Genomic DNA, 26317 nt, shown 5'->3' on the forward strand with positions numbered 1-26317 from the left:
TATGGGCTATAGAAAGCCAGGAGAGGTTTTAACAGGGAATATAATGTCATCACATGGGTTTTTATAAAGATATCTCTCAGTGAGATAGAAAGGAGGGTATTTGGGGGAGAGGGATGTAGACTCATAGTGACATCAAGTTATATGCTTATTTAATCTTCACAACAGAGAATGGGAGGAAATTGTGATTGATTCAGATATAGGCGACCTGCCTGATACCTTAGAGAAGCAAGGGGTTTTTTCAAGGCTCTTTTCTATCAGGATGCTTTTGCATGGTCATCTGAGTTACAGATGAGGAAGACCTAAACTAGGGCAGAGAGGGTCATGTTTTAGAGACACTGGGAGGACGACGAAGATTTTCTAATGTCAATAGCCATCTAGTGTAAAGAGGTCACCAGGATCAGAAAGTATTCACTAAGGAATTCAAAGAGCCTCAGCAGTAACACTGTATAAGCATACATGAAGCACTTAACAGCATCAGACATATCCACTGTGGCACAGTACAAGCAGATGGACAGTGGGACCTTCATCTGGAGAAAGAGTTTGAGAGCTGCCCAGGCACTACAGGCCAGTGGGTTCCATTCAAAAGCCATGTTTTCTTGCCTGAAGGTCTTCCCATGGCCACATTTGAGACAACTTGAGCATCATAATATATGACCGTAATCAATTATAGTGTATTATTTAAAAATAAGTTTGTTTTTTAAAAAATAAGTATGGGGGGCAGAGCTCTTTAGAGAAGAAAATCAACTAATAAATGTAAAAGCATTATTAGAAATAGAAAATCCCCATTCTATTACCACTATACCAATAATTCAAGAATGAATCACCGGGAAGCATATATGCCTCAAGCGATTGAGTTCCCACCTACCTCATGGGAAGTCCGGGATCTGTTCCTGGTGCCTCCTGGAGAAGATGAGCAAGACAGCAGGCTGGCATGGTAAGCTGTACAACAAGATGACACAACAAGGAGGAAACACAATGAGAGAGACAATAAAGCAGAGAGCAGAGATGGCTCAAGTGATTGAGTGCCTCTCTCCCATAATGCGAGGTCCCAGGTTTGGTTCCTTTTGCCTCCTAAAGAGAAGATGAGCACTCAGTAAGCACAAACAATGGGGGTGGGGGGGTAGGATAATAAAATAAATTTTTTAAAAAATCCTTCATTTTAAAAAAAAATCACCAACAGTTGCCAAAGCCACTGGATTTTGGGGACCAGAATATTTACATAATTAAAAAATATCTCCTCACAGATTGCTTTTTAGTTATGAGGACCAGAGGTGCTTATTCTCAGAGGAGAAATCCACAGACATCCCCACAGCCAAGTTGTCAAACTGGTAATAGGGCAAACTGATAACAGGTACTTCTTGATATGATGAACAAATAAGGATACCGCAGCATCTCTCTCATGTACCTGCACAAAATATCTAACCTGAATTTAAATATAAGGAAATTCAGTTAAAGCCAAATTGAGGGACATTCTATAAAGAAACTTGTCTAGACTATTCAGAAATATCAGTTTCACAAAAGAGAAAGGGGGAAGGGGATGTGATTCAACTAACAGAGCATCTGCCTACCATATAGGAGGTCCAGGGTTCAGTACCCAGGGCCCCCTGGCCCGTGTGGTGAGCTGGCCCACGTGCAGTGCTGCTGCGCACAAGGAGTGCCGTGCCACACAGGGATGCTCCCCAAATAGAAGTGCCCCACGTGCAAGGAGTGTGCCCACAAGGAGAGCCACCCTGTGCGAAAAAAGTGCAGCCCGCCCAGGAGTGGCGCCACACTCATGGAGAGCTGACTCGGCAAGAGGACACAACAAAAAAGAGACAGAGATTCCCGGTGCCACCTGACAAGAACGCAAGCAGACACAGAAGAACACACAGTAAATGGAATGGAAACAGCAGACTGCGGGGCGGGGAGGGGGAGAAATAAATCTTTTAAAAAAAAAAAAGAAAGGGAAGGGGGGAGAAAAGACTGAGAAATGGTCATAGACTGAAGGGAATTAAGGACATGACAGCTAAACTTGGTGTGTATTTTCTGATTGCATTTGAGATTGGGAGGGAAAAACTATAAAGGACACTGATGGGCTTATTGAGAAGTGTGAATATGGCTTGTGTCTTAGATGTGATAGTATTGTATAAATGTTAAATTTCATGAGTGTGAAAATGATGGTGTGATAATGGAGGAAAATGACTTTGTTTTTGTATTTAGGGGTGAAGTGTCATAATGTATCCAATCGATTTTCAGAAATCGGAAAAAACATGAGAGAAAGAAAGGAGAAGCAAATATAGCCAAATGCTGACAATCAATGAGCATAATAAAAAAGGTCTACAAGTGTTCATTATTCTATTCCTTAGATTTAGAATTTTTCAAATTAAAAATTGGGGAAGGGGGGTGTGGGTTCTTTTCCAACTTTTTACTTTGTGGTCAGGTAGGCTGGAAGATCCCCTAATACTTAAAGCAAATGTAGTTTTGCCTGACTGAAATTCTGGATTGCTTTCATGTGACAAATAAGAATATAGGTAAGTGGAAATCCATGGCTGACTTCTGTTTAAGATTTTATGAAGTCTTTGATAAGTCTACACATAAGAGGCCATGAGAAAATTTTAAAAGTTTTTGCTGAGGAGAGAGGGGGGTTAGTATTTTACTGCTGATAGTTACTAAGACCCCATCCTCTACCCCACCCCCCAAAAAAAACAAAAATTCTACTTAGTATATAGATTAATGAGTAGGTACATTTGAGAATGGAAAAGTACAGAGCCAGCTCCTTCAGAGCTAGCTTAGTGAAGGGAAAAATCTTAAAAAGCTGTATGTATGAGTTCTAAGAAGAGGTGCTTTAGTGAAATCTCTCTCCTTAAGATCATTTAAGACAGTTATAAGATTTGTGAATAAAACCGAATCTTTCCAGGATTGCAGTTTACCATATGAAGGAAGAATTCAGGAAAAGTCTCTTGAGTAACTGTAAGTACACAGATGAGCTTCCATGAGGACTGAGCATTTAAGGGTACTTATTGGCTGAACTCCTCATGCCCGGCCCCCCTCCCCCTGCCAAAAAAAAAAAAAATCACCCTAACTCGGTAATAGTAAAGCTGCTTAAACAGTTATATTGCACTTTATGTTTTAACAATCAATCTTACAAACATCTCTCATTTTTAGTGGTGGGGTTGTCATTTTTACAGATGAGAGAACTGAGACTAGGATCAGTAAAATAGCTTATTATTCATGGACATCTAGATATTTTAACTAGTACATCATACCACTGGGGTTTGAGTTGGATTTATGCTCATTGTTGTTCCTGTGAAAGTGAACCTGGGGATCTTTGGTACATCACTCCAACACAGCACAATGTAAAGCAGATAAAGTTAAGATCAAATTCATAGCACCTTGTGTCAGAAAAGCAGAAAATGTGTAATTTTTTAAAGATTTCCATTAGAAAAGCTTTTCTAGAGATGGGGAAGTTTGATATAAATGGAAAATCCATTTATGAAAAGTAGCTCTTTAATGAATAATTAATAAATAATTGTTTTAGCATTCAAGTATATATTTAAATGACACACGTGTATATATAATTGATTAAATTTAATTACAACTGAAAGGAGGGGTGGGCTGGAGACATTGTCCAGCCTCTGTTATATGGGAAGGTGGTTGTAACAATAGCAGGCTCTTTTCAAAGACCTAAAGGCAAGATTGTTTGACTAGGAGGTATGACATTTGGTTCTGGTCACTGTGTGTGACTTCATGCTCTCTGTTTACGTCTTCATCTGCAAAATGGACATTAAATGTCTACATTAACCATCTGATAGGATTGTGAGGATACAATGAGATACATGATGGGAAACTCTTTTAAAAGGTCCAAATCTCTTTTCAAACAAAAGCTATAATTTTTTTTTGTGCAAGACCACCCTACCACTCCTTTTTTTACTGCCCAACCAGGTAACAGTAAAAAGATATGAGAAATTATAAGGGACAATGTTGAGCATCTCATAAGTATCTTTCATTAGTTAGGAGTAAATGCCAGTTAAATTTGGGAAGTGGCATGGGATTGCATGGGATTTTTAGCCTTAGTCATTTGGGGAGTTAATGCTGAGAGAGTCAGCATGGTTATAGCACATAGTTCTCAGTTGCAGGTTGCTCAAGACATGGATTGATGATTCCACTGACCCTCCTTCTACTCCCAACTGCTTGATTCAGTTAGCAAGCCTCCTCTTTGTCTGGATGTTTAAAGCATTGCTATTTCATGTGCAGTAGACTGATTTGGAAGAAGACTTAACTATAGAAACAATATAAAAATATTTGCCCTAGTGATAGTAGGTAGATCAGTTGAATGAATGAATGTATGCACACATGCTTTGGGAGACCCCTGGTTGCTGGAATGGAATGTTAGCATGATATTTCTTCTGTAAGGTACCTTGACTGCTCAAGGAAAAGCTGCTTTATATGTATTCACTTCCTGGTTTATCCAAGCTTGTGAGGTGTGGCAATGCAGTTAGCACTTAGTTTTGAAGATAGTACCATCCAGGGAGTCAGAGGACTTGGGTTCCAGACCCAGTTCAAACACTGCACAGCCAAGGGACCCAGGACTGAGATAGGACTTGCCTTGCAGACTCTACAGAGCTGCCATGAGACAAAGCATTATGCAGGGATTCTTAACCTTTTTTGTTCCACGGACCCCTTTGCCAGTCAGGTGAAAACCACAAACCCCTTACTAAGTCCACACTATACTGTGTATCATTTAATAAATATATAACACCTACGCCAACATGTCCCCACAAGGGTAATGATTTCTGAATTTCAATTCAAGCTCATTGATCCCTTGCCAAGAACCCATGCTATAGTAAATGGCAAGGATTATTTTAAATAGCATTACTACTGTTTAGCCTTCCCTTTCAGCCCTTCCTTAAGGTATGCCAAAGCCAGTGAATTATGCAGAATTATTTGACGGGTTTTAGTTCCAGTGTCTCCACCTACCAGTGAGAAGCTGCAATGCAGTGAAACCCCCTCCCCTTCAAAAACCAGTGTGGTAGGCCATCTGCATACTGAGTGATGAAAACAGACTGTCATCAGAGCATTGTGTTATATGGCATGGAAAAGATACTTGAGGAAATCTGTTTAATAACCTAAAGCTCACTGGTTCTAAATGGACTAGAGTGGCCTGTCTGGTTCAGTTTCCCGCCTTCTACTTTTAATTTATTTTATGCTCTGTTTTTACCTAAGTCATTTGACTGATTTATTTAATTTCTTGACCATTCATTAGAAGTTGGAGAAAATTGCTTTATTTCTACTGAAAACGGATTTTCTGTGATTTGGGAAACCATAATTCATGTAACAGTGTACATATGAGACAATCTTGGTCACTGCTTTGTAGTGTGTCCTGAGGAAATTTGTATGTAAATGACCTCTGAACTAGTTCCTGGTTCCAGGTACAATGAAGTAAGCACACTCCATCCTTTCTTTCCCACTGAATGCAACCAAAAGCATGGACAGAATGCATGGAACAGCAATTTGAGGTGTCTCTGAAAGTACATGGTAGCAGGTGGTTCAGAGAAGGACACACCCAATTGCCAAATAGGAGTATCCAGTGGCAAGTTTCCTATTTTCAGTTTGCTCTGTTATGCTTTTGTTTTTCTTCCCTATCTCCTGGCCTGGACACAAAGGCAAACCAAATACCTGAAGTACACTCTCTGTGCAAACAGAAAGAGCTGCAAGAGAATCCTTCTCTGTTCTAACGATCAGAAAGTGGGGAGTTCTCATGGAACTCCCAGTAGAGATTGGGAGAAATCCTATCAATTTACATGCAAACCCTGTTAACATTTAGTGTGTTATATTCTAGACTTTTTCAACGCGTAGTTTTTTAGAAGAGTTATACCAAATACTTTGGGTTTTTTCCCTTACTAAAGGAAAATATTTGTGATAGTAAGTTACTACACAATCATTTGTGAAGTTATTTTTAATGATTTTATTATGCAGTTAGTGGCCTAGTTGAGTTCTTCTTAGCCTTTACTGTGCTTTTGAATCACCTCAGATTCTAGTTCATTCATTCTTATCCAGTACTTGAGAGTTTATTTATAGCAGGCTCCTGGTGTGCCTGTATTGTCCATGGACCAGACTTCAAATAGCAAGGGAATAATTATTTAACAATTCCCAGTAAAGTCGTTTTCAGTTAGTTGCCTTTATGAATAATATTGTAGTGTAGTATTTTTACCTAAAGCTTTTCTTCATGTGTAGGATCATTTCTTTGTGGTATATATAACTTAGAAGCAATATAACTGGATCAAATAATGTGGCTATTTAACTTGCTGACTAAATATTGATGAATTATTTTCCCAGAGGATTTTTCCCAGAGTAATAAATATAGCCTCCCCAGATAGTAGATGAAGAAATTGAAGCTTAGACTTGTTCAGCTGCTTAGGGAGGGTATCATAGCTAGTCAGTAGAAGAGCCCTGATATTAACCCAGTAAGTGTTCCAAAGCCACCTTGCCAGCAATTTTTTTATGAGGTTGCATTTATGATTTTTTTTAATTGCTTGTGTTTTGGATATGAAATCTTAAGAAACCACTGCCTAACACAAGTCCCTGAAAATGTTCCCCTATCTTTTCTTCTAGGGGTTTTATTGTTCTGGCTCTTATATTTAAGTCATTGGTCCATTTTGAAGTAATTTTTGTATATTATGTGAGGTAGGGTCCATTCTGACTTTTTTGCAAATGAAGATCCAGTTTTTCCAGGAACATTTATTAAAAAAGACTGTTTTTCCCAACTGAGTGGGTTGGCCCTCGTGTCAAAAATCAATTGGAGGGGGGAAACGGACTTTGGCCCAGTGGTTAGGGCGTCCGTCTACCATATGGGAGGTCCGCGGTTCAAACCCCGGTCCTCCTTGAGCCGTGTGGAGCTGGCCATGCGCAGTGCTGATGCGCGCAAGGAGTGCCGTGCCACGCAAGGGTGTCCCCCGCATGGGGGAGCCCCACGCGCAAGGAGTGCGCCCGTGAGGAAAGCCGCCCAGCGTGAAAAGAAAGAGCAGCCTGCCCAGGAATGGCGCCGCCCACACTTCCCGTGCCGCTGACGACAACAGAAGCAACAAAGAAACAAGACGCAGCAAATAGACACCAAGAACAGACAACCAGGGGAGGGGAGGGGAATTAAATAAATAAATCTTTAAAAAAAAAAAATCAATTGGAGGGAAGCAGATGTGGCTCAACCAATTGGGCTCCCGTCTACCATATGGGGGGCCCTGGGTTCATGTCCTAGGGCTTCCTTATAAAGGTAAGCTGGCCTGCGCCCACAGAGAGCTGACAGCCCGCACCCATGGAGAGCTGGTGCAGCAAGATGACACAACAAGGGGAGACAAGCAGACCCAGAAGAACGCACAGTGAATGGACACAGAGAGCAGATAGCAAGCAAGCTACAAGGCGGGGGTGGGGGGGCGAGGCTAAATAAATAAATAAAAATAAATCTTTAAATAAAAAAAATCAATTGGCCATAAAAGTGAGGATTGATTCCTGAGCTCTCAGTTTGATTCCATTGGTCTATATATCTATCCTTGTGCCAGTACCATGCCATTATGATTCCTGTACCTTTGTAATAAGTTTTAAGATCAGGACGTGTGAGTCCTTTGTGATGGTTAAGTTCTTGTGTCAATTTGGCCAGGTTTTGGTGTCTAGTTGGCTGGTCAAGCAACACTGTCTTGATTGTTACAGCGAGGACATTTTGTGGACTGAAATCATCAGTAAGTTGATTGCATCTATGGTTGATTACATTTATGTTCAACTGATTACATTGCTTTCAACCATGAGAGAAGATTCATCCAATCAGTCAAAGGCTTTAAAAAGAGAAGTGATGATTTCAGCAACCAAAAGAGAGAATTTCCATCTCTGCTTCAGCCAGCCAGCTTTTCCTGGGGAATTCCTTGATAACTTTCATTGGAGTTCCCAGCTTGCAGCCTGTAGAATTTGGGCTTTTGCATCCCCACAGCTGTGAGAGAGAATTCTTATAAAAATCTCATAATATTTACAGGGATTTCTTTCCCTAGAGAACACTGACTAATATATCCTCCAATTTCATTCTTTTTCAAGATGCCTTTGACTACTTGAAGCCCTTCCATATAAATTTGATGATTGGCTTTTCCATTCTGCAAAGAAGGTTGTTGGGATTTTAATTGGGCTTCCATTGAATCTGTAAATCAGTTTGGGTAAAATTGACAGCTTAACAATATGTATTCTTCCAGTCCATGAACATGGGATGTCCTTCCATTTATTTAGGTCTTCTTTGATTTCTTTTAGCAATGTTTTGTAATTTTCTCTGTACAAATCCATTACATCCTTGTTCAGATTTATTCCTAGATATTTGATTCTTTTAGTTGCTATTGTGAATGGAATGTTTTTCTTGAGTCTTCTTCAAATTGTTCATCACTCGTGTATAGAAACACTGCAATTTTGGGGTGTTGATCTTGTATCCCACCACTTTACTGAGTTTATTTTTTTGTTCTAGGAGTTTTGTTGTAGATTTTTTCAGGATTCCTTTGTATAGACTCATGTCACCTGCAAACAGGGAAAGTTTTACTTCTTCCTTTCCATTTTGAATGGTTTTTATTTTTTTCTCTTGCCTAATCACTCTGTCTAGTATTTCCTGTAGAGCTGAATAACAGTGGTGAGGGTGGGCATACTTGTATTGTACCTGTTGTTAGAAGGAAAGCTTCCGATTTTTCACCATTAAGGATGCTGTTAGCTATGTATTTTCCATATATGTCCTTTATCATATTGAGGAAGTTTCCTTCTATTCCAGTTTTCTAAGTGTGTGTTTTTTTTTTTTAATCAGGAAGGCATGTTGGATTTTGTCAGATGAGATGATCATGTAGTTTCTTTTCCTTCATTCTGGTAATATGATCTATTACATTAATTGATTTTCTTATATTGAACCACCCTGGCATACTTGGCATGAATCCTACTTGATCATTATATTAATTCTTTTAATGTGCTGTTGGATGCAGTTGCTAGTATTTTTTGTTGAGGATTTTTGTATTATTTTCATAAGAGATATTTTCTAACTTGCTTTTCTTGTGATATCTTTATCTAGCTTTGGTATTAGGGTGATGTTGGCCTCATAGAATGAGTTAGGTAGATTTTCCTCCTCTTCAAAATTTTAGAAAAGTTTGTTCAGGATTGGTGTTACTTCTTGGAATATTCGGTAAAATTACCCCGTGAAGCCATCTGGTCCTAGGGTTTTCTTGTTGGGAGGTTTTGGATTACTAATTAAATCTCTTTACTCATTATTGGTCTGTTAAAATCTTTTGTTTCTTCTTGAGTCAGTGTAGGTAGTTTGTGTGTTTCTAGGAATTTGTCCATTTCATGTAGGTTATCTAATTTGTTGGCATACAGTTCATAATATTCTTACAGTACTTTCTATCGGGCTGGTAGTAATGTCCCTATTTCTATTTCTGACTTTAGTTATATATGACCTTTCAGTTTCTTCATCAGTCTAGCTAAAGGTTAATTGATTTTTTCAAAGACCCAACTTTTGCAACTTTTGTTTTTGTTGATTCTGTTGTTTTGTTTTGTTTTTAATTCTGTCATTTATTTCCAATCTGATCTTTATTTCCTTACTTCTGCTCCCTTTGGTTTATTTTCCTCTTCTTTTTCTAGTTTTTCCAATTTTTAGGTTAAATCTCTGATTTGAAACCTTTCTTTTTTATATAAACATTTTTAGAACTAGGAAAGCGGACTTGGCCCAGTGGTTAGGGCATCCGTCTGCCACATGGGAGGTCTGCGGTTCAAACCCCAGACCTCCTTGACCCGTGTAGAGCTGGCCCACATGCAGTGCTGATGCGCATAAGGAGTGCCATGCCACGCAGGGGTGTCCCTGCGTAGGGGAGCCCCACACACAAGGAGTGCACCCCATAAAGAGAGCCACCCAGCATGAAAGAAAGTTCAGCCTGCCCAGGAATGGCGCTGCACACACAGAGAGCTGACACAACAAGATGATGCAACAAAAAGAAACACAGATTCCCCTGCCGCTGACAACCACAGAAGCGGACAAAGAAGAACATGCAGCAAATAGACAAAGAGAACAGACAACTGGGGCGGGAGTGGGTGGGATAGAAATAAATCTTTAAAAACAAAACCAAACAAAAAAAAACATTTTTAGAACTATAAATTTCCTCCCAGTACTGCCTTTGCTGCAGCTAAGAAGTTTTGGTATGTTGTATTTTCATTTTCATTCACCTGAGTATATTTCCTAATTTCACTTGTGATTTCCCCATTTAACTCAGTAATTTCCACATATGTATGAATATTCCACTTCTCCCTCCATTATTGATTTCTATTTTCTTTCTATTGTGGTGAGAAATGATACAGTATATGAGTTCAACATTTTTAAATTTATTGAGACCTGTTTTGTCACCTAAAATGGTCTATCCTGGAGAATGATCCATGTATACTTGAGAGGGATGTGTATTCTGCTGTTGTTGGGTGTTCTGTATATGTCTATTATGTCTAGTTGATTTAGAGTATCATTCAAGTCTTGTATATCCTTACTGATCTTCTGTCTAGAAGTTCTATTCATAGATGTTTTTCCATTAGTAAAAGTGATATATTGAAGTTACTACCATTAATTGAGAACTGTCAGTTTCTCCCTTCAAGTCTGTCAGTATTTGCTTCATATATTTTGGACCTCTACTATTAATTAGGTTTGTGTGTGTCTGTGTGTCTGTGTGTCTGTGTATGTATAATTGTTGCATCTTATATTTTTCCCTTGTGGTTACCATAAAGTTAAATTTAACAACCTAAATATATAACACTCATATTTGATTTGATACCAGCTTGACTTCAATAACATATCCATACACTGTTCCTATACTCTTTTGTTCCCCCCAACTTTTTTTGTACTTGTTACAAATTATATCTTTGTACATTGTACGTCCCAAATCATCAATTTATCATTACTTTTTATACGTTAGCCTTTTAGCACCTGTAGGAAATAAGAGGCAGAGTTAGATACAAAAAATACAATAGTATTGGTATTTATAATTACCCAAATGGTTACCTTTACTGGAGATATTTATATCTTTATGCCACCTTGAACTACTGTCTAGTGTCCTTCATTTCAGTCTGAAGAGCTCCCTTGCTTGTTGGGCAGGTCTAGTGGTGTTGAACTCTTTCAGCCTTTTGTTTATCTGGGAATGTCTTAATCTCTTCCTTATTTGTAATTGAAAATGTCACCAGATATAAAATTCTTGGTTGGCAGTTGTTTTCTTTCAGCACTTTAAGTATTGCCACTCACTGCCTTTTTGCCTCCATGTTTTCTGCTGAGAAATCAGGACTTACTATAGGCTCTCTTGTCCATAACACATTGCTTTTCTTTTGCAGCTTTCAGAACTCTCTTCTTGTTCTTTGCATTTGATAGTGTGATCAATAGATGACAGGATGTATTTTTTTTCATGTTTGTCCTGTGCGGTGTCCTCTGGATTTCTTGGATGTACATATTCACATCTTTTGTTAAGTTTGGAAAGTTTTCTGACATTATTTCTTTGAATATTCCTTCTGCCCCATTCTCTTTCTTGTTCTTTAGGACACCCATAATACATATATTGGTATGCTTGATGGTATTCCATTAAGGGGACACTCAAACTCCTGTATAAAGGGGCACTTCTAAGCCACAAGCACAAGTCTAGGACAAGACTCAGATTTAGAAAACACAGGGTGGACCCTGTACTTTGCATTTGTTTTGGGCAGACCTTACTGTCAGGAGGCCTGATGACCAAGAAAATCTCTTTCATATCACCAGGGGGTTACAAACTCGAAGAACAGACATCTCAGGGAATATCAGGGAGTATATCAGTATTTTAAAGGATTGAAATGTACAGTGTGCAACAAAAGATTACAAGACAAACAAATAAACAGGAAATGATGACCCATCCAAAGGAAGAAGGAAAAAAATCAGAAAACATCAGTGAAGGCTACCAGACTATGAACATACTAGACAAAGACTTAAGGAAAAAAATCTTCAGTGTGTTCAAGGAAATGAAGGAAAATATAGAAAAAGAACTAAAGGATATCAGGAAAACAATGAATGAACAATTTAAGAATCTCAGTAAAGAGACAGAAATTTTAAAAAGGAAACAGAGAACTGCTGAAGTTGAAGACCAACACCATAACTGAAATGAAAAATTCCCAGGAGTGTTTCAACAGCACATTGAACTGGTAGAAGAATCAGCAAACTCAAAGATAAAGACAACTGAAATGAGTCAGGTTGAAGAATAGCAAGAAAAAAGATTATAAAAAGCCAAATTAGACTAAGCAGTAATCTGACAGTAAGCTATGCGAGGGACCACACCCACTGCTGCCTGCCACAAAAGTAAGGGCTGGGTGATGGTAACCTCTGTGTGGAGAGAGCAAATTACTGGTATTTACCTTAGTTTACCAGCCTCTTCCTCCCATTCTTCCCTGGATGCTGTATATTGTTCTCCTGGACTCTGGAGTTTTAAAATAGTGGATTCAGATAACCCCTGCCTGTTTAATATTTGTTCTGGTAGAGGGATTGATTCCTGTAGTTTTCTACTCAGCTAGCTTTCCACAATCCAGGCTCCTTTGACCTTTTATAAGTTTTGTTTCCCAAATTGGTTATATTTTACTTTATTTATATGTGCATTGTTTGATAAAGATGTTGACTTGTTTATGCTCAAAGGTTTTTTTGTTTTGCTTTGTTTTGTGCTTGTTGTTTTGTCTTTTATTTTCATTTTGTTTTTTTTAACATATTTACATTTTTAACCTAGCTATAACCTACCATCCTCTTTACCTGTTTCTACTAAACTATAGAGGCCTTCTCGTGCAGAAGTTTGACAGCCTTGCAGTCATATTTTAAAAGAAAACTTAGAGGTTTTAAGGACACTGGTAAGAAATGCAGCATTAGTTTGTGCTATTTTTCCTGTGTATGCCTAGACAAAAGTGCCCTGTTATTTCATAACCCACCCCCACCCTCATCACATAAGTTTCATCCTGCTGAAATAAGAGGACAAATTATGGGGTGATGCTGCCTTGAGAATGTGATTTTTAGTTTTAAAACACAGAAATTTGGGAAGATTCTTTGAAATAGTGTAAAATGAAGAGCTATCCAAAGCATTTTTGCCATAATTTTCTTCTATATATTGTTCTTTGTTATGATAGAACTAGACCAAACTTTCATTAAACTTTTTTTTAACTTCATCATGTTTATACAAGCATGCAATTTAAAAATTAAATGGTTCTGCAGGACTTAATTTGAATAACAGTAGCCCCTGGACCCTAATCCCATACTAGTCTCTCTTCTTACTCCCGTTTAACTCTTAGCTGAATTTTATGGTAGTTACCGCCATATCTTTAACTCTTCTTACAGATTTTGTGTGTGTTGACCTTCATGTCACTAAATCACGTAATACTATTATTTTGTAACTTTTAAATATAGGCTTTCTGTCTTGTGGACTTCTTTCTGTGGAAGGCGAGGATTTAATGTCCTCATGCTTCGACTGCCACCACTACCACCACTCCCGCCAACTTGGATGTGTCAGCCTCTGCTTTTCTCCTCCATCCCACCCTGTCAGCTCCATTACATAGTTTCTTATCCCTTGACTTTGTGGTTCTCTGTCCCTTATTTAAATCAATGTTTAGTTACTTACATTATTAAAATTGTGTGACTGCTACTCATAGCTAAGTCATGCAGTTTCCTATAGTTACTTTTCCTTTTCAGCACAGTATTTTGTTTCCTGTGGAGTTAGTAATTGCCTTGCTTTTTGTTTTATTAGTCTGCTAGGTTTTATTCACTCCCAAGTTATAGTTCTCTTTTTAGCATCAGCATCAGATGCATTGGGTATGCTCCACTGGGGTCTTCTTGGTGATATCTCTCCAGAGCTTTCCCATCCCATTTGGGCTGGTTACTTCCTAGGCTTGCTTCACAGCCCTCCGACTCTCCCTTCACTGATACTCTAGCAAGCCCTGTTTCTTTTTTTCTGTGTTTACTCCCTTGTTTCATAGAACATATCCTCTCTAATCTCCTGAAAAAGGGTACATGGGTGGTACTTTAAAACCTTGTATGTATAAAAATACCCTTAGTTTACCCTTATGCTTCATTATTTATATGGCTGGGCATAGAATTCTAAGTTAGAAACTATTTGTCTTAGCCAAAGGGCTGACAAAACAAAGTACCAGAAATGAGTTGACTTTTATAATGGGGATTTTATTTAGGGTAAAAGCTTCCAGTTCTGTGACTGTGAAATGTCCAAATCAAAGCACTATCAATGATGCTTTCTCATCAGAGTCAGCTACTGGTAATCCTGGTGTCCTGCCATGTGGCATTCAGTCATATGGCAGGGCTTATCTCCTCAGCCTTGAGCTGCTTCATGGGCCAGCCTCTTGGGGGCTTTGTGCTTCAGCGTTGGCTGCTAAACGATCCTGGTGTCTTCTCTCACATAGCAGGGTAAAAAATAGTGGCTTCCTTTCTCTGTGTGTATGTCTCTCTTTCTTTGTCTCTGGTTTATATCAGACTCAGGAAGAGGGCAGGGACTCAAACTTGCTCAAGCCTCACTGACGTAGTGCAATCAAAGGCCCTTTAGGAGTGGGTGTAGCTCAGTGGTGGAGCACCTGGTTTGCATGTACGAAATTTGGGTTCAAATAACCAGTACCTCAAAAAAAAAAAAAAAAAGGCTCCCTTAACTGAATTTAATGCAGTCAATGGAATGGATTAGTTTTAGAACATAATCTTTTTCCTGGATTCACAAAATTCAAACTTTCCCATCATTTTACCTCAATTTTGGAGGCATTTTTCCAAAGGCTTCTTGCTTCCAGTATTGGTTTTGAAAAGTTTGATTCTTGATCCTTTCTATGAAGAAGTTTGGTTTTTTTGTTTTTTGTTTTTTGGTGGTTGTTTTTTTTTTTTTTAAGATTTATTTATTTATTTATTTATTTATTTATTTCTCTCCCTTTCCCTACCCCCCCCCACCCTGGTTGTCTGTTCTCTGTGTCTATTTGCTGCGTCTTCTTTGTCTGCTTCTGTTGTTGTCAGCGGCACAGGAATCTGTATTTCTTATTTTGTTGCATCATCTTGTTGTGTCAGCTCTCCGTGTGTGTGGCACCATTCCTGGGTAGGCTCTACTTTCTTTCGCGCTGGGCGGCTCTCCTTACGGGGTGCACTCCTTGCGCGTGGGGCTCCCCTACGCGGGGGACACCCCTGTGTGGCAGGGCACTCCTTGGCACACATCAGCACTGCGCATGGGCCAGCTCCACACAGGTCAAGGAGGCCCGGGGTTTGAACCACAGACCTCCCATGTGGTAGATGGACACCCTAACCACTGGGCCAAGTCTGCTCCCGAAGCTTGTTTTTAATCTCTGGAAATTTTAGAACCTCTTCTTATTCCCCCACTTAGTTTGCAAAATTCCATGTTACTACACCTTGTTGTATAGGTCTGTTTTCTTCTATTGTGCTGGGCCTTCAGCAGATTGCTTTGAATTTGGAAACTTGTCTTCTCTGTCATCTTTAACTAGAAGTCTTGATCAACTTATTAAAGGGAAATTATAATGGAACATTTGTTTCTCAAAGCTGGCATATTACCAGTTAAATGTTAAAAAGGAATCATGGTGATTGAATTAGCCAGCCAGACTTTAAAAGAATGCTGCCAAGCATAAAATATTGACAAGGCACACATTTTGGTTGACAAAGCAAATAGAAGTTGCAGTGAGTTGTTCAAGCCATTTGTAACTCTAGTATCCAGCCCAGGCTTGTATCAGAGACAGATAGGTTATTTACACATTTTATTTTCATTCTTATTAAAAAGGAGAAACATACAATTCTACCCATATAATTTCAGATAATTGGAGGCACATTCTACTGAGTATGTGCCTTGTTTCAATTTGGTCCCAAAGAATTGCATGCATACACACACACACACACAATTTGACTACCCCAATATTCAGCTGCTCTAGTAAATACAGTAGAACAATTGTACTTTAGACCAATGATTGCAAAAATACTTCTCTAAATTTTTCATAAACCACAGATTTAAATTTTCTTTTCCCCAAAATGACATTATGGTAAATGAATCAATCAATTAGTCCTTTTTCTCTCTCAATGTAATAAAAGCATTGGGTAAACATCTGCTAAAATGTGCCATTGAAGTGCTAACATGTCAGGAAAGTTCTGAAGCCACAAGCTTCATCTCTAAGATCATACTCAGTCCAAGGGCTGTTTGTGGGAGGGTAAACAATGAGTAGGAAAATTTCATGGTGATAATTGTATATATCTTAACACAAGTTTAATTTCTGGATATAAGTAGTAATCCTAACACATACTCCTGTGGGATAATCATGAATCTTGTTTTCTCTTTTCCTTCTAGCTTTTTGGAGACTGGGAAGCTCAACTGCGGAGAATAATGAAGCTCATTGCTGGAGGTGGCCTGTCTATTACCGGCTCTCACAACATGTGTGGGGACTATCTATATAGTGGCCACACAGTCATGCTAACACTCACCTACTTATTTATCAAAGAGTGTAAGTCGAAAGGAGCTCTCCATTAAAATTTCTCCACTTGCTATTTCCCACAGTTTCTGGTCCCCTTGGTAAATCATATTTTCTGGAAAGTCTGCTGAAGCAAGATTGGAGACTTCAGAAGGCAGCAGCCATTACTCACCCTTGTACCTACAGCACACTGGACTCCCACTGTATTATTTATTCCAATACATGTGGAATAAGTAACTGTCCTTCTTAGGGAGAATGTCTTGATTCCTGGAATGTCAGCTATCATAATGGAGTAGAGGCAGTTTTGAGCTGAGCATGCAGATTGTGTTATATGCCTGTTACATAGTTGCTGAAAGGAGCTAAAAGGAATTCTCATTAGAATTTAAAAATCGAGGACCAGGCTGATAGGACAGTAGTAGACCGTGTGTTCATTCCAGCCATTTTTTCAAGTGTCCAACTCTGTGCTACATGCCAAGGATACATGTAGCATGTATCCTTGTGGTTAGTTGATGCTTCAGTCCTGAAGGGTGACGCAGACATTAAATGGGGAATTTCCTTTTAAATTTTGCTTAAAATATTTTATTGCGAAATATGTTAAACCCACAAAAATCATATTACAGATAGCCCCATACACTACTTTAGCTTTAATATATTAGCATTTTGCCATATTTTTAAAAAAGAAAATACAGTGTTAATATATGGCTAAAGTGTTTTCATCCCTCCTCCTTATCTTTCTGTATCATTTCCATACTTTTTTTGAACTTTTGTGCTAGTGTACCCGTAAATAATATACAGCATTGTTTTGTGGTTTTAAAAACTTATATAAATTGTATCATACTATACAATTTATTCTTCTGCCACTTTTTCTCTCTCAAATTATGATTTTGAGACAAGACTCCAGTCTATTCATTTCAGTTGCTGTTAGTTTTTATTTCAGTACTGTAAATGAACTATTAATTTAACTTATAAGATTTTTTACTCATTTTTCTCCTTACAAGAAAATTCACTTGTCATCAGTATTTCACTGTTAGAGCATGATACAAGCAGTTTCCATGCAGAGCATTAAGAAAGCCCAGACTGCTGTGGTAGCATAGAGGAGGGCAACGCATTGCAATCTGAAGGTGTCCTGAGAGCGTGTGGTATCTCCTGGAAGTTCAGTAAGGTGGGAGCTTGCAGTAGGGATCAAAATGAGAGATGAAGCTGGATAGCTAAGATGGAACTGGATGATGGAGGGTGTCTTAAGCCACAAGATGGAGGCTAAACTTCCATCTTACAGATGGGATGGCCTTTTGAGGGGCTGTAATCAGTGGGTGATGTCATCTTATTTGTCCTTTATAGATAGAAAGACCACTCTTGCAGGATGGATTAGAGAAGTGCAAGACTGGAGATCAGGAGAAAAATTAGGAGAGTGGCTGCTGCAGTAATCCATTAAAGAGAGAGTGGGTCCTGAACTACCACAGTGGCATTGGAGATGGAGAGATGTGGAGGGAACTGAGGGAGATTATTGAAAAAGAGCATAGCAGATAACAGGATCCATTGTGGGGGTAGAGGAGAGACGTGGTGAACTCAAAATTGAAAGCCCAATTTCAGCCTTAAAAACTAAAATAGGAAACACAGGAGAAGAAGATGGGGTACATGTCAGGGCACTCAGAGAGAAGTAAGAGTAACTGCTGTTCTGTTTGTACTTAGTATATGACCAAATATGGTGAATTCTAGCCCTGTCTATTTAGACTCATTGGGGCGCCATGTAGCCCTTGTTTGTACTAGATGTAACCAAGAGGGTAGAACAGGAACCACACAGGCCTGATGGCAGCAGCCCTGAAGAAGAGATTCCTGACCCCCTCTTGGGTGGGTGCCTGAGAAATCCTTTCCTTCTATAGGATAACATAGTGTGCCATATTGGAAAATGTGGAAGCCTTGGATCACGAAACTCTCATTTTGATTCCTGGTGCTTTCAATTTCTAGCTCTGTAGCCTTGGAAAAAACCCTTAACCTCTTAATTTCCTCATCTTTAGAATGAGATATTGATACTACTTAATGGATGGAGGAAAGGGTTGTGAAAATTAAAATAGATGGTGTATATAGACTTAATAGAGTTGCTTTTAAATTCTTCTGTAGCACTTAACACCTTCTAACAGTGTATAATTTACTTATTAATGTTTATGGTTTGTCTTCCCCACTCTCATACAAAGGTAGACTCTGATGTTTTGTTCATTGATTCTGATACCTAGAATAAGACCTGAATGAATGATGATTCATGGACCCCTTGAGAATCCAATAAAAGCCTGAGTCTTTTCCCATAGGGTGGGAAGGGTATATCACATTTAGACAACATTTTTACCTAAAATTTCAGACCCACTTAATCCCATCCATTGGGAATGCAAGGTAAGAAGCCCTGCACAGATAGAGATTTTGATGTATCCCTCAGGTGATCTCCCATATTGGAGGTTTAGGCAAACATTTTTCTGGTGCTGTCCTACCTTTGAGGAGGCACTCAACTAGAATTCCCAGGCTTTTGGGGTGTTCGTTTTTTTGTGTTGATTTTTTTAAATTTATTTTTGGGAAATACAAATCTCAAAGACTCTTGATTAGTGTGTAGTTTCAGGGCTTGGGAAGCTCATGAGACAGTTGTATCAATTATAATTGCTTAGTCCATATATAAGACCCTATAGACCAATATGTATTGATTTTTGTCTGTACCATTAACCCCAAATTATCTATAGGTAAATTAAATGTTCATAGATAATTTTTTTTAATGGTACACAATGCATTAACCTATCGTTAGGTGATTAGATTCATCTTTTAAACTGTATTTATGATTATATGAATCAAGTAATAACCAAATATGAATTTCTTCTTCTAGAACAATCACTTAATCATAAGCTCTTTCTATTCTAACCTTGGTTGCAAATAAGCTAAAGCCCATAAGCCATTAGATTTGCAAGCCCAAGAGATCTGTTCTCAGAAGGAAAACCCAAAGTAATTGGATTCAGCCATAATAATGAGAGTCACAGTTTGGTGCACTTGGCGGTACTTGAGTGATGGGATAACTAAATTTCTCCTTTTTTCAGATTCCCCTCGACGACTCTGGTGGTACCACTGGATTTGCTGGCTTCTCAGCGTAGTTGGAATCTTCTGTATTCTCTTAGCACATGACCACTACACTGTGGATGTGGTGGTGGCGTATTACATCACCACAAGACTCTTCTGGTGGTATCACACTATGGCCAATCAGCAAGTGAGTTTTTTCCCCATTTGATTTTAGCTTGTATTGTTCCTGGCTGGTATTCCTTGCTTGGGGTGGAGATGGAAGTATAAAGAATCTACAGATGTCTTAGATTTCTTTTTTCTTAAAGGGTATTCAACTAAGATTGTGTTGTTTTCTGTGATTTTGATCATCTCCAAAATTAAAGTGAAAAAGAAAATATGATAATGACATTGGAAGTTGCTTCCTTTCAGGACTAGTTTCACATTCTGATTATCCATGGAAACTGTTTTAATTAAGTCCATTTTCAGTGTAGAAGAATAACTAAAAAGCTAATTGGGGTGGGGGGCATTATTTATAGTCAAGAAAAGAGGGAATAGATCAAGATACTTCAAGAATCATAAATTTAAAAAGAGAGAGTGAGAAGTAGAAAACACAAAATAAAAGATGTAATCTTTTATTTACTCATTTTCTGGAATTTCCTATATATGTGTCATGTTTTTCAATCAGGATAGCTTAGGCTGTGGATGACAGTAAAGAATTATAAGAACAGCAGAGATACTTTCCTATATTGAGTTGTTCGTTGTTATTGTTTTTTACTGATACTTGAATTAATTTAACATCTTTTTATAACCTTTCATATTTTTCTGATCATAAAAATAATACATTTGAAAAATACATATATGTAAAGGATTTTTAGAGAAATCATTCATAATTTCACTACCCAGAAAGACCCACTTATAACAGTTTGGATTTTTGTTCTTTCCCACTATGAACTTTTAAAAAGTTAAGATCAGACTGCTCTGATTTTTAATGCATATGCTCAATTCTGAAAATTAATCATTTATTTATAGTTAGTATGTGCCTTTGTTTTTCAGAAAGTTTTGCTTTGGGTCAAGGTAGCTGAATTTGGTTTTCATTTTCTACTTTAGCTTTCTCACTTCTGTGATAACATTAGTGTGTCTTTTCTTCCACTCCTTGTCTTCCAAGTTTTTTTCTGTTCAACTTTTGTTATTAAAAATTTTTATTTTCTTTCTTGATGTTCATATTCTCATTGATCCATACAACCTGATAATTTGAACTAAAATATTAATACTTTGCATTCATGTTTCATGAATACTGTGAAATGGGAGCTGTTTTGCATGCCCTTTGTTAATGTGGCTGATTTAATTGGAATAACTAGTAGTATGTCTTTCTAGTGATCTATTCAATAATAATACTTGTAGCTTGTACTCCTAGAATTGGGAGTATTTGTTTTTTTTCTGGGGCAGGACCCTGTGTGCACAGGAGTATGGGACACTGGAGTGAGAGTGAAACTGGGATATCTGGGTGGAAATGGGGTAGGTCTTCGTGAATTTTCATACTTCGTGAATTTTAATATGGGAAGTATTTGAATTTAAAGTGAAAGATTATGTGAAAGTATGTATGCTTCGGGTACTTTGTGAATTTTTATATGGGAAGTATTTGAATTTAAAGTGAAAGATTATATGAAAGTATGTATGCTTCTTTTGGGATCAGAAGAATTCATTGTTCTTCCTGACATGTTTTTCCTTTCTTTGTTATCTTAGGTGCTAAAAGAAGCTTCCCAAATGAACCTCCTGGCCAGGGTGTGGTGGTACAGGCCCTTTCAGTACTTTGAAAAGAATGTTCAAGGAATTGTACCTCGATCTTATCATTGGCCCTTCCCCTGGCCAGTAGTCCATCTTGGTAGGCAAGTTAAATACAGCCGGTTGGTGAACGACACGTAACAGCAGTACAAAGTGGGGAAAGAAGAACTGTCCAAAGTGCTAAGAACTCCATGAGAGAAGATGCCATAAAATAAACACCTCCCTAATCTTACTATCTTTCAACAGTTACCTTGACTTAACCTATTGAGTTACCTGGTCAGCACTGTGATCTTTTTTTCTCTCCAAAGGAACTACGTTGGACAACAATGAAGAAAATTTAACCCATCATGCACTGTACACATTTCCTGTTCATAGGTTTGGGATTTACATAGCCCATGACCACCATGTTCCTTCCTTGTATGTGATGCAACAGCATAAATGTAAGCTTTTATATTATAAGTTCTGGTCTTTCCAGTCACGTCTGGAAATAAAGTATATTATTTTCTTGGGAAAACATACTTTTCATATCTCTTGCCCCACAGATTGGGCTGTAAGCCATTTTCTAGCAAATGTCTCTATGAAGGTTTCTAAATACCTGAATGGGGTTCGATTCTAAAATCTTTCTACCTGTTGCGCCGATATGCAAATTAAAATGACAGACACAGAAAGGTTTGGTAACTTGGGGTTTTGTAAAATTAGCAGATACAGTGTGTCCAAAAGTGGGAGGGAAAAAAAAGTTCTGTTATAAAGTGATTTTCTAAGTATTTACTAAATTTATTTTTCAAAATGATGTTATGAAAACCAAATTTAAAGATTTTTACATGTTAGAGAGACGAGAGTTAACATTTAAAAATGCTTCTTGGGAGAGAAATTTGTCTATGTTTCTAGTGCCTTTCTTGTCTTGATTGTATGGTCAGTAGGCAATCTTACATGTTTTTATTTAAAATAAAGTATTCCATGAAAATACAATATATGCTACTAAATTTTACATTTAGAGCTAAAATAAATCAGAAGACTGCTTATGGTTTTTAAATTGCTATAAATTAAAATGGGGGGGCAAATTAAAGGGTCACACCCTGTTCACATATTGTGAGCAGGTGGCAATGACATGTACCACTTAAATTATTTTATCATCTGTTAATAGTTCAGTTTTAACTATACAATGAAAACAGCCATGAATACCCTTTTTTTAAAGAGCGTTTTGAAAACGATCACTTAACTAAAACTTGAATGCTATAAGAATTAGTTATCCTTACTTTCATGACAATTTTGTTGATAAACAACAAAAAAGATCTATTTCTTTAAAATATATTTGTGCAGAAACTGCATGTAACTCTAAGTTTTACTCCTACCATACATATATTTGGGAAAGTATTCATTCTATAATTGCCAATGTGGAGAACAAAATAGTTTTTTAAGAATGAAGACTTATATATCTCCATTCTGTATTTTATGTGCAGCAGAGTTATTTTCCATTGGGTTTTTGTGTATGTGTGTGTGTATTCACAAAGTGATATTTGTATTGTAAAACAATAATGGTGAAGGAAATAAAAAGACTTTTAAAATTTTGTTTGTTTTAAATCTTTGTAAAGTTATTATTCCAGAGAGTAAACTGATATCCTACAGCTTATATAGATGATAAATTAATCAAAATGTACTTTTTAATAAAAACTGATACTTAAAATAAATGGATTATCTTTAATGTGTTTACATTGTTTTTTAAAAAGTAGTAAATGAAATTATTAAAGCAAGATAGAAAACCAAGTTTCTGAATTTCCTCATGAGTTTGTGTGTTAGCCACAGGATCTTTAATAATTACGCTTTTCTGTTTTCCCTTGCCATTCTTTAAGATGTATTCTAATCTTCAGTCATCTCCACAAATTGAGTGTATTTTTTTAAAAAGAAAAACAGGTAAGATCATTTCAAACAACAGACCATTATTTATCAATGATATTCAATTCTCTGAATTCTCAGTGAAGTGATTGATTTAATGTTTTAGTATAACTGGAATCAATGTAACATTTCCAGTTTAGATGGAAAGTAAATCTGAACCGAGGAATTAAGTAATAATGCCTTGATTATCAGCAGTAGTACAAAAGAACTCTCTAAAAAAAAAGATAGTGGTGGTTATTCCTGATGTGGTAAACAAAAAAGGAAGGTGTTAACAGTGGAGGCTTGTCTTTATTCAGGAAGTTGTTTGACAAGGCTAAAAATAGAAAACTAGGATAGGACTTGGAACTTGTGTGCCAGAGAAGATAATGTGGTTGCCCCTTAGGCAAAGAGATTTTAAAAAGTCTAAGATAGATTTGTATTTAGCTGTTAAACCATTCACTAATTTGACTGTTGACCAGGAGTGCATAATGGAACTGAAAGCTGAATAAGTGAAAATGAATTATTGGCACATGCTAAAAATAGGCTCTGTCTTCTAAGGAAGTCTGATTATAGTAAAAAAAAAAAACTCATTATTATGAATTTACATACCACACATGTACCTAGAAATTGACCTGCTGATTGTTCTTCATGCCTGACTGCAGTGATTCATGAATTGACTTATTTTGTGGCTCTCTAGTCTGCAAATCCCAGAAAGGGCAAAGAAAAATGTTTTGGAAAATTGTACACTTGGTAATGCCTGCCTGAATAAGAGCCTGGTTTTTTTTTCCTTTAGTTTGGTAGGGCAAACTAAATACAAGCCCCAGACAGTAGCTTGTATTTATTTTGCTAACTTTAGAAGCAAGGCCCTTCATGTTTTATCCTCATACAACCCTGCAAGTTGTAGTTCTCCCATTTTATAGACAAACAACCAAGGTGGCTCAGGTGTGTGAATGAACTTTCCCAAGGGCATCCATGCAGCTGGTAAGTGGTGAAAATCAGATTGGGATCCCAGGTTTTTTGTTTGTTTTATTTTTATTACAAATACTGTGAGGTTTTATGAACTAGGGATTCTGCTTTTATAAGCCCTTAATAAAGATAGTGCAGTGAGAAAAATCTGTACCTATGGTAGTAAAACTAAAATTACCCTTACCAAGGACTAATAGCAAGAAATTCACACTGAATTATGAGAGAGTAATTTTGGCAATTTCCTAATTGCTATGTGTATTATTTGCATTCCAAGTAAATATTTATAAAATTAATGAGTATCACATAAAATAATACATTCTAGCCTTAATTTGACCATGATTAAGAAGTCAATCAGGTTTTGTTTTTGTTTTTATTTTTTTAAACATTTATTCGTTTATTTATTTCTCTCCCCTCCCCTCCGATTGTCTGTTCTCTGTGTCTATTTGCTGCATCTTCTTTGTCTGCGGCAAGGGAATCTGTGTTTCTTTTTGTTGCGTCAGCTCTGCGTGTGTGTGGCACCATTCCTGAGCAGGCTGCACTTTCACGCTGGGCAGCTCTCCTTGCGCATGGGGTTCCCCTACACGGGGGACACCCCTGCGTGGCAGGGCACTCCTTGCATGCATCAGCACTGCCCATGGGCCAGCTCCACACGGGTCAAGGAGGCCTGGGGTTTGAACCGTGGACCTCCCATGTGGTAGACGGACGCCCTGACCACTGGGCCAAGTCTGCCGCCAATCAGGTTTTGAATTAACTGAGAAACAATACACTACTTGGATCTGTTGCAAATGATACCTTTTCCTTTTTCTCCTTTTGGTCAGAAAAGTTATTTTGAACAAATCAGAACTATTGACTCGAAATTCCACATATTCACCTTTAAAAAGCTTATCTGTCTGCTAGTTCAGAGTACAAACCAGGAGAAAATTAACTGACACCTCCTCAGAGGACATAGGCTCCAGCTCCCACAAAGAGGTCAAGAGATGAGCATGATTAGTAAAGGCTACAGTAAGAGAGGGGAACTTTCAAGAAGGAAAGGGAACTGGAACCAGGTCGCCATCCTTTGAGAAAATGGATAGTGGATGAGGCAGTGGTGGTCCAGGTGAGGGGTAAAAGTGCAAATGGCCTTGGCGTATTTGGTCAAGAGAATATGGAATAAGAATCTATCCTAATGCAAGAGTTAACATTTGCTTCATGTATAAGAAATCCTTTCACTCTCAAACATGGTTATGGTATAGTAGTATAGATTAGTATCTAATTGTTAGCAGAAAGTTCTGGGTTCTGGGCTTCTAGGTTCTGGGCTTATGATGAAATAATTTTAAGGACATGCCATAGGGTAGGCAAGGGAGTAAAAAGTTTATTAAGAAAATTAGAAAGCACATGGTCCAAGGCATGGACCACAGGCTGCTGCAAAGTGAGACATGCACATGGCATCCCAGATCAGTCCTTTTAAAGTCTTTCCTCCTCCCCCTTCATAATGTTGGGATAGGATCCCAGTTATTTGCTGTTCTGATTGGTTGCCCCACCTGTCAGTTCTCAGGGGGTCAACGGTGAAGTATCCAGGGCTTTCCCTTGACTCTGAATGGGATTCTTGTTCCAAATGGGATTCTTATGGCTAGGGTCTTACAGGAGGTTTCCACACGATTTCATGGCCAAATATGGCCTGCCAGGAGGTTTCCACACGGTTTCATGGCCATATGGCCTGCCAGCCATGTCATCTGTCACCACTTCTGCTGGGTCTCAGCTGCCATCCCCCTTTCACTATACTAACCTGCCTCAGCTCCCCCCTCAGTTTATACCCTTATTCCTAAGGGGGCACTGAAGGGTGATGGTCATTCTTCTGTAGCTGGTTCTGTTGATTAGAGGGAGTAGGTCCTACTGACGTGTAAAACCCTCTGGCTAGTGTTGCAGTTGAGGGAAGAAGGGTCTGGCACCCAGGTTGGAACTGGATGAAATCTCCCACATGACTAATAAGGCATTGCCTCTGGAAGAAATAAACTTAGAACTTAAGATACACGGTCCTACTAAAAGGATGAAGAAGGTGGTGGTAAGCAGGCCCAAAAAGAGGGCCAGCCACGACATACTGGACCATGAAAGACCAGGTGCTTTCAGAGGTTGCATCCTCCCAAAGTTGATGGTAAACAGCATTCTTCCTTGAGTTCTTTTATGCTATTGGTTAACTCTCAGGAGAGACTGTGGTAGACAAGCTGGGTTT

General features: G+C 38.1%; 1 protein-coding gene across 29 annotated transcripts in view; it reads left to right on the forward strand.

Moving 5' to 3' along the window:
• SGMS1 (sphingomyelin synthase 1) overlaps nucleotides 1-22958 on the forward strand; it is a 390648-nt gene extending 367690 nt beyond the window's left edge. For all 29 annotated transcript variants that reach the window (XM_058298868.2, XM_058298854.2, XM_058298864.2 and 26 more), the window contains 3 exons: nucleotides 16338-16491; nucleotides 19530-19696; nucleotides 21232-22958. In XM_058298868.2, coding sequence (XP_058154851.1) covers nucleotides 16338-16491; nucleotides 19530-19696; nucleotides 21232-21411 — 501 coding nt within the window. In that variant the 3' untranslated portion in view covers nucleotides 21412-22958. The remainder of the gene's footprint in view (nucleotides 1-16337; nucleotides 16492-19529; nucleotides 19697-21231) is intronic.
• Nucleotides 22959-26317: the final 3359 nt, after the last annotated feature.

Source organism: Dasypus novemcinctus, chromosome 6, assembly GCF_030445035.2.
Source record: "Dasypus novemcinctus isolate mDasNov1 chromosome 6, mDasNov1.1.hap2, whole genome shotgun sequence".
Lineage (NCBI taxonomy): Eukaryota > Metazoa > Chordata > Mammalia > Cingulata > Dasypodidae > Dasypus > Dasypus novemcinctus.